General features: G+C 42.7%; 1 protein-coding gene across 1 annotated transcript in view; it reads left to right on the plus strand.

Moving 5' to 3' along the window:
* SPEG (SPEG complex locus) overlaps positions 1-8,780 on the plus strand; it is a 186,536-nt gene that overhangs the window by 158,953 nt on the left and 18,803 nt on the right. Inside the window, exons 32-36 of the mRNA XM_015426902.1 lie at positions 8-57; positions 429-545; positions 1,484-1,651; positions 1,773-1,895; positions 3,000-3,164. Of these exons, the coding sequence (XP_015282388.1) occupies positions 8-57; positions 429-545; positions 1,484-1,651; positions 1,773-1,895; positions 3,000-3,164 (623 nt within the window). The remainder of the gene's footprint in view (positions 1-7; positions 58-428; positions 546-1,483; positions 1,652-1,772; positions 1,896-2,999; positions 3,165-8,780) is intronic.

Genomic DNA, 8,780 nt, shown 5'->3' on the forward strand with positions numbered 1-8,780 from the left:
TGCTGAGAGGAGATGGCGTTGTCATTGTGAACCAGCCCTATGTGCTCAGTGCGTCAGGTATGCCTCTTGGGTGGGACTCTGAGAGGGGTTCGGCTCAGTTGGGGGACCTGAGGAGTGCTCTCACCCATTTAGCTTCTCTAGAACATTACAACTGCCTGGGAAATTAGAGTAGACCATCCTGAGGAAACACTTGATGAGAGTAGCGAAGGCTTGATCCAGCTCCCCAAGAGTCTCAGGTGTCCCCTCCAACCTTTGTACCCCCACTGGGTCTATAGCTGTAGCACGCACCTGACTGTTCAAGGGATCAGTCGTCCAACCCACCCCGGAAAGCAGGAAAAAAAGATGTCTATCAAACCTTTCACTACCAGTTTTGAAGTATCGCACAGCTTCCTCTAGTTCATAACTTCTACCTTTATTTTCTTATCCAGACTTCCCTCCAGTTTTCCACATAAAACTGAAGGACCAGGTATTGCTGGAAGGAGAGGCAGTGCAACTCTGCTGCCTTCCTGCTGCCAGCCCTGCCCCCTGTATACTGTGGATGAAAGGTAGGTTATGCATCATGAGGAAAATCTGTGTCTGTGTGTTAGGCTGCAAGAATCAGCCTCGGCTCCCAGGAGTCCCATAATGCCTCAGCTCCCAAGAGTCCCATAATACTTTGGGGTTAATTTTTGTCCAAATCTACCTAGTGGCCAGCTGTCGTGGCTCAAGTGGTTAAGATGCTGAACTGCAGGCTGTGGAAGGTCGGTAGTTCAGCAGTTCGAGACCCAAGTGTGCCGCATGATGGAGCGAGCTCCTGTCTCTAGTTCTAGCTTCTGCCAACCTAGCAGTTCGAAAGCAAGAAATTGCAAGTAGATAAATAGGGACCACTTCAGTGGGAAGGTAACAGGATTCCGTGTGCCTCGGTGTTTAGTCATGACCACGGAAACGTCTTTGGACAGCGCTGGCTCTTCGGCTTTGAAACGGAGATGAGCACCGCAACCCTAGAGTGGGATTCGACTGGCTTTCGAGCAAGGGAACCTTTACCTTTACTTTACCTAGTGGCCAAACACCACTGAGATATTGCTGAAGGCAGACCATCCACAGAGCTAAGAAAAAACTGAAGTGACACACAGCCTAGAGCTCCAGAACTGAATTGAAAGCTGTCCTTTGAATAACTGGACCATGACAAAAATAGGTGGAACCTCTCTATCCCTGGATCTCTATGCTGCAGGTCCTGTATGCTTGGCATTGGCTGCCAGCCAAATAGCTGCATGCTTTTGGGATCCAGAAGTGCCAATTTAACTGTATTGGGATGGGGACATCTTGGGTTCAACCAGTGCAGTGATACTCCTGCTTCTTTTGAAGCTCACACGTTTGAGCAAAAACTACACAGAAAGGGAGCAGCAGAGTTCAGGATGGAAGAGGCCTGTGGAGAGCATTGTCTGAATCATATTGGTGTGTCCAGGAAGGTTGTGTTTGCTGAATATTCCTCTGTCTCACACAGATAAGTGTCCCATTGTATCGGAGGGCGTTCTCAATATAGTCGCATGTAAAGATGGCCGTCAGCTGCTTACCATCTCTAAAGCCTCTAAAAAGGATGCAGGCCTGTATGAATGCAATGCAACAAATGCCCTGGGCACCGCTACCAGCTCCTGCACAATATCCATTGCACGTAAGAGCACAAGGAATGTGTCTTATGATTCCTCCAGACACCTCTGGGCATGTCTGTCCCATGTCTTGTGTGCTATCAATTACCTTGATTATTTTGTCTTTTTCATACCCTCTCCAAACAGGGTTTCCTGGGAGACCAGGCACTCCAGAAATTCCCCAGAAGTACAGGAACACAGTTTTGGTTCTATGGAGGCCAGCAGATAGTCAGGCACCATGCACATATACGCTGGAACGCAAGATGGATGGTATGATGCATCAGTTGGATATGGCAGTAATTTCCATTTCCTTTGCAGACACTCTAGGCCAGGGGTGGCCAACGTTCACAGCCACACAGAATAAACGTCAGATGTCTGAGAGCCGCAAGACATGAACAAATATGACACACACCTTTTCGTTGAGAAATATGCAAATTTGCTTTTTATTAACATTAAATTAGACTATGTGAATTAGACCAAATTGCAGTTTGGTCACCCCTGCTCTAGTAGTGATATTGCATGCCCTAGTCTGAGTTCCTGTCTCTTCTCCATTTTGGGGTTTTATGAGCTGTTGTGCCTAACCCTACTTCTTTGGAAGTTATTCATTTATCCTCCCATCAAAGTTTTGAGTAGTCCTTGTACCCCGCCCTGGGCAGATCTGTGCATCTGCTCATCCCTTCAGGGACCATATAGGATACCATATTGGCACCTTGGGTAACTCTCTGATGAGCCTACAGTACAGCCAGTATGTGTCACATGCTACTCTATTCACTGGTGGCCTGATCATTCCAAAACAGTCAATAGTGCATTGTGCTATTTCAAAATGTTTCATCTGCATATCTGTATTTGTGTATTTCTAATAAAACAAAAATTATTATTTTTTTTAAAAAGACAGTAAAAGATGGGTCCCTGTCAGTGTTCCCTCTAAGCTGAGTTAGTGTGAGCTAGCTCACAGTTTTTTAGCCTCCGGCTCACACATTTTTGTCTCAGCTCAGGAAGGAGGGCTCCAGAGCAAACTCATTTATGCAGTAGCCAAATCGCTCACTCACAACTTTAATGCCAGTAGCTCACAAAGTAGAATTTTTGCTCACAGGACTCCACATCTTAGAGGCCACATTGGTCCCTGTCCTCCCAACCCATCTCAGCCTCCTTGTGTTGTACCCAAGTCATGCATGGAGTCAGCAGACATTTGAGAACAGGAGCTAGTGGTCCTCATCTGTCTAGACAAGTGGGCATATCCAAGACTTGATCCACAGTATCTGAAAAGAGCAGTTTCTTACTTGCCAGCACCACTGAGCTTCAAAAGACATGTATCGAACACAGCAGCAGACTGAGGAATGCACATCCACTGATACCCTTCTGTTCCTTTCCCAGGGGAGCATGAGTGGAAAATAGTCAGCTCAGGCATTGCTGACTGCTACTTCAACGTCACGGATCTACCAGTGGGGAGCAACATCAAGTTCCGCGTTGCCTGTGCCAACAAAGCTGGACAAGGGCCCTATAGCAACCCCTCAGGGAAGGTGTTCATTGAAAGTGCAGGTGAGACTGCGGCCTTAATCCTGGATACCCAGCTCAGTCGCAATATACCAGCTGGTCAGAGTGTTATTTGAAGGCATGTGCTTGCCACATAGTACAAAGCCCAGGTGTTTTTTGGTCTGGGTTGCTTCTATACTAGCTATTTTGTCTGGAATTGCCATTATTTGTTCATGCAGCTATCCTGAAGAATCCAACTGGTATCAAGCAATAGCAGCCCAATGTTTTCCACGTTGTCTGTGTTGGCAGAGTTTAAACATGCAGAGGAACGGAGCACCAACTGTTTAAAGAAACTAATTCAGTTTATTAAAGAAGAAATAAACTCTGATAGAAGGTTCTTACCTTTAAAGGTTCTTACCTTTAAAGCCCTTTATGGCCAGGGATCGACATACCTGAGAGACCACCTTTCCCCATATATGCCCCTGTGACGACCTCTTATCTGGGGAGGTCTGGTTTTCCTTTAAAAGTGTTCTTATGTTTTATTTTACTTTGGGTATCCAGCTGCCACCAGGAAAATTTTATAGGGCTTTCCAAACCTTTTCCTATAATATTCCGATCACTGGGTAGGTGGATCAAGATTTTAGGCTTTCGAGGAACTATGTGTTTCCTGGGAAGAATTTCTTTAGTACTGGTATCTTAAATAAAAGTAGATTTATTGATATTTCACACACTTTTCTCTCCCACTGACAGGGATCTGGGCAGGTCACTTTGTAACAATATTTTCCTTAGGCCATATATGGTTACTGTTTCTTTATGCTTCAACTTTTCATAACACACACAATACTGCTCTCTCTCAGACCTTTAAACGAACAAACTGCTTAACTCTTTTACTACACAGAACCAAATCTTTCCCACACAGGGATGAGTCTCCTTCAACCCAGAGACAGAACTCTTATCAACTGCTTTTACACAGCACTCTCTGCATCAACTGTCTGCCTAACTGTCTAAACTCTAACAGTCACTCCTGATAGACATTCAAATCATCCACACAGCATCCATTCCAAAACCCCTCCCCCTCTCTGTCACTCACCAATCACACCACTTGCCTGTTTCAACCACACTAGACTTTCACACAGCAATGTAAACCAAACTTTTAAAGACACACACACAAATAAACATGAAATCGTTACATTTCCCCTCCCTTCTCCTTTAAGCGGAACACATCTCTTTGTCCAAAGGGATGGGTGTAGCTTCTTCTGTCTTCTTAGTTCTGATAGTCTTTAACTGCAAGTTCAGTTCAGTTCCTTCTTCTTGTTTGTTATCAAAGTTTGTGGGTTACTTAACTCACAGTCCCACTCTGCTGGGCTGTTGTTCCTCTCTAAGTGATGTCCTCTTTTAGGCTGATGTCATCTCTGGGCTGTCCATCGGCTGGGCTGCGGTCATGTCTAAAATCAGCGGGGCTGAGGTCATCGTCCTCTCGGTTATGTTGCACTGCAGGGCTGCATCCATCTTGACTTTGGTCTTCTCTGCTAGGTGGTTGTTCAGTTTTATTATTTCTTCTATCTGGAAAACTTTTCATAAGCTGTGCTTTTCCAGGTCTCTGGTCAATAAGCTGTTCTATCATTTCCACAGTCTCTATAGTAAACTGGCACAGCTGGCATTCATTTGCAAAGTCATAGTTTTCCTTGGGGTCAACAATTGTTTCAAGTACTACAGCCTCAATTTCCTTTTTCTCCTTGTGCCATGCAATGTCTTCCTTCAGCACTGTATTTTGAGCTCTACTTTCTTTTGCTTTCACATCTTCTCCCAGTAAAATGGATTCACTCTGCAGCTTTTCAGGATCTTCTTTAGCAGGATCAGATAGGTTTACCTTGGATTTCTCAGTTACAACTCCACTGACTTCAACTGTCACTTTTGTATCTACAGGGGTATCAGTACTAGTCTCTTCAGCATACACATGTTCTAATTCTTCACTAACAATACTGAGGTCTGCTGAGGCTTGTTCATTTGCAGGTGATTGCAAAGAAATTTCAGATTCCTCCTTTTCATTTTCAACTTTTACTGTAATCCCAGGTTCAGCTTCCGCATTCAGTTCTATGATAGGGTTACTGGAAATAACAGCCACAACTGGATGCTGGAGTTCAACCGTTTTCTCTCTGGCTTCTAAATTCTTCTCCCATTGATATTTTAAGAATTCTTCATAGCTAGCTTTTTCTTCTGCCTTTACTTTAACAAAATATACTGCCATCGAGACACCCAACAGCTTAATTGACATCTCTTCCTCTCTGCACTGTATGCTATTATCCAAAACATCATTTGCAAACTCTGGCTTTCCCTTGTCTTTTTGTTCAAGCTCTGCCTGTGAAAGTCTCATGAACTCTTTAGAGTCTTTACTTTTCCCTGTTTCAGTAAGTTGGGAATTTTCTTTAACACTGGCAGGAGTATGGGAATCCTGCTCTCTCTCTGTCCCTGAAAATGTATCAAATTTGTTTGTTGCCACTATACCTAGAGGCTTGTTTTCTGAGCCTGCTGGTTCATCTTGAGGAAAATCTTTTGAGTCTGTATATTTTTGAATCCTTGCCTCTTTATTTTCACCCTTAACAACTGGTTTATCTGAGGGAAATGTGTTGTAGATTTCAGCAGGGTTCCCTCTGGCATCTACATTTTTCTCCAAACAATTTTTTAAGAAGTATTTTGGCATAACTTGAGGAAACTCATGTTTAAATTCAGGGTTTCTCTCTTTCCTTTTTTCTTCAAGTTCAAGTCTTGCTCTTTCCAATTGCACTCTTTCTGCTTTCACTTCTTGTAATTGTAATTCTATATTTCTAAGTGCTGTTTCTTTATTTCTAAGTTCAGCTTCAACTTTCCCCTTTTGTCTCAGAAACTCTAAATATTCTGGACTGGGGTTATATGTCTCCTCACCTATGGCTTTACTAACTTCCACACTTTCCCCTTCATGAGGTAAACTTAAATCTTTACACTTTTGGATCAGAGCCTCTTTCTTTAATACTAGAAACTTTGTCATTTTCCTGTCTTTTGTATTTCTTTTTATCTTCTACTGTATTTTACAGAACTGTGTTTATGTCTTAGAACTCACAGCACTAAATCACCTCAGCTGTCTGTCTCCTCAGACTTTTTTCCCACTCAATATATGCTCTCTATAATGTGTTCTCTTCCTCAGGAAATTCGCATCCCACCGCTGCCACCACTTGTGACGACTTCTTATCTGGGGAGGTCTGGTTTTCCTTTAAAAGTGTTCTTATGTTTTATTTTACTTTGGGTATCCGGCTGCCACCAGGAAAATTTTATAGGGCTTTCCAAACCTTTTCCTATAATATTCCGATCACTGGGTAGGTGGATCAAGATTTTAGGCTTTCGAGGAACTATGTGTTTCCTGGGAAGAATTTCTTTAGTACTGGTATCTTAAATAAAAGTAGATTTATTGATATTTCACACACTTTTCTCTCCCACTGACAGGGATCTGGGCAGGTCACTTTGTAACAATATTTTCCTTAGGCCATATATGGTTACTGTTTCTTTATGCTTCAACTTTTCATAACACACACAATACTGCTCTCTCTCAGACCTTTAAACGAACAAACTGCTTAACTCTTTTACTACACAGAACCAAATCTTTCCCACACAGGGATGAGTCTCCTTCAACCCAGAGACAGAACTCCTATCAACTGCTTTTACACAGCACTCTCTGCATCAACTGTCTGCCTAACTGTCTAAACTCTAACAGTCACTCCTGATAGACATTCAAATCATCCACACAGCATCCATTCCAAAACCCCTCCCCCTCTCTGTCACTCACCAATCACGCCACTTGCCTGTTTCAACCACATTAGACTTTCACACAGCAATGTAAACCAAACTTTTAAAGACACACACACAAATAAACATGAAATCGTTACAGCCCCGGAGAGAGCTGCACTCAAGGACCCAGAACCAACTGGTCCTCTCGAGTATTAAGGAAGCTAGGTTGTCAACAGCTAGGGCCAGGGCCTTTTCGGTGGCGGCTCCACTCTGGTGGAATGAGCTCCCAGAGGAGATCAGGGCCCTGCGGGACTTTCTACAGTTCTGCAGGGCCTGCAAAACGGAGTTCTTCCACCAGGCCTTTGGAGCCACCGCCACGACCATCACAACTATCATTGCCACTATTAACTGACAATCGGCCATAGCCAGGATGTGACGCTACGTGTCGCTCTGGCAACGGGGCTGTTTGGAGTCCTGTTGCCAGAGCGACGCATAGTGTTACATCCTGGCGACGGCGGTGCAACGTGTATCGCTGTCCCCCGTGGCATGGATCCTGTGAAGACATGCGGATCCCCCGCCGCGGCTTGGCAGCCCTACCCCTAACTGAAGCAGACCAATAGAACTAAAGTAAAAACTGTGGAATTGCTAGCACTTCAATATGATGTTTGATTTTAACACTGTTTTATATTACTGTATTATTATCTATTAGAAATTGTATTAAGTAACGAATTGTGTTTTATGTATTATTAGAACTTTTATTCTGTTTGTAAGCCGCCCTGAGCCAGCCTAGGCCGGGAGGGTGGGATAAAAATCAATCAATCAATCAATCAATCAAATAAATAAATAAATAGAACAGAGTAGAGGCAGAGAGGCTGAACTAACTAACTGCTGTGAGAGACGTGAATGAAGGGGGAGGGCTTAGTTGGAGCGGGAAGTCCAAAGAGCCAATCAGGAGACAGGAAGGACATAATTTGAAACTGTCGGCAGTCCCTAATCTAGCTATGCTAACTAGGAGTCCTTCAGTTGTCCCCTATAGGCTGTTCTGATCTTCTTCGAGTAGGTGCACTATAGACCTTATACATTCCCACAGCGCCCATTATTTTCAAAACCTATTTGTGGAGATATTTTTTGTCTTGAACTTGTCCATAGTGTTAAGCTGTCCAGTGTAACCTATCGATGCACCTGTCAAGAAGAGTGGCTGGGTTGGTGATATGGTTGGTGATACCCATGCCTTTTCTTTGTTGCACTGTTTCTTTTAAGTGACCTGCAATGCAGTCCCTTATCCCATTATTTTTAAACAGCTCCAATTGCATAGAGATAATGAAATCAGGAAATGTTTAATTAAAAGTTTAATTACAGCAAGGGGAGGGGAAATTAACTCATACTTTTTAAAAAAGAAAATTCTTGATAGTGTGGAAGTTTTTCAAGAATTATTGAATTCCTCTGTTTTGCAACAGTGGAACAGCGCCAGTAAAAGATCAGTTAAAAATTAAAGAGCAAATTGTGGGATCTCTAAGAAGAAATAGGACGATAAGATTATGAACTAAAGGGCCAGGAAGTATGAAGCTGCTATAAAATCTAAGATGTTTTATTTTGCTTAGTAGTATCTATCAGACTCTTGAACAAAGCCGCCCTGAGGCCATGTGGAAGGGCGGGATAAAAGCCTAATAAATAAATAAAAATAAAAAATAAATACTCCCAAAAACTCTTTGCAGTGATTTGTTTATTGAGAGATCTGGATGTTTCTTTCTTTCTTTTTTAAATATATAGCTTTTTATTGTTTTTTGACCAAACATACAAACACAAAAAATAAATCTCTTGTTGCAACAAAGCATTTCGATAAACAGACAAACAATAATATATATATATTTTAATAAAGATTTTATTAACTCCCCCAAAAAAGGGGAGGAATTTCGTTTAAAA

Source organism: Gekko japonicus, unplaced genomic scaffold (assembly GCF_001447785.1).
Source record: "Gekko japonicus isolate JY-2015 unplaced genomic scaffold, Gekko_japonicus_V1.1 scaffold104, whole genome shotgun sequence".
NCBI classification, from domain to species: Eukaryota; Metazoa; Chordata; class Lepidosauria; order Squamata; family Gekkonidae; genus Gekko; species Gekko japonicus.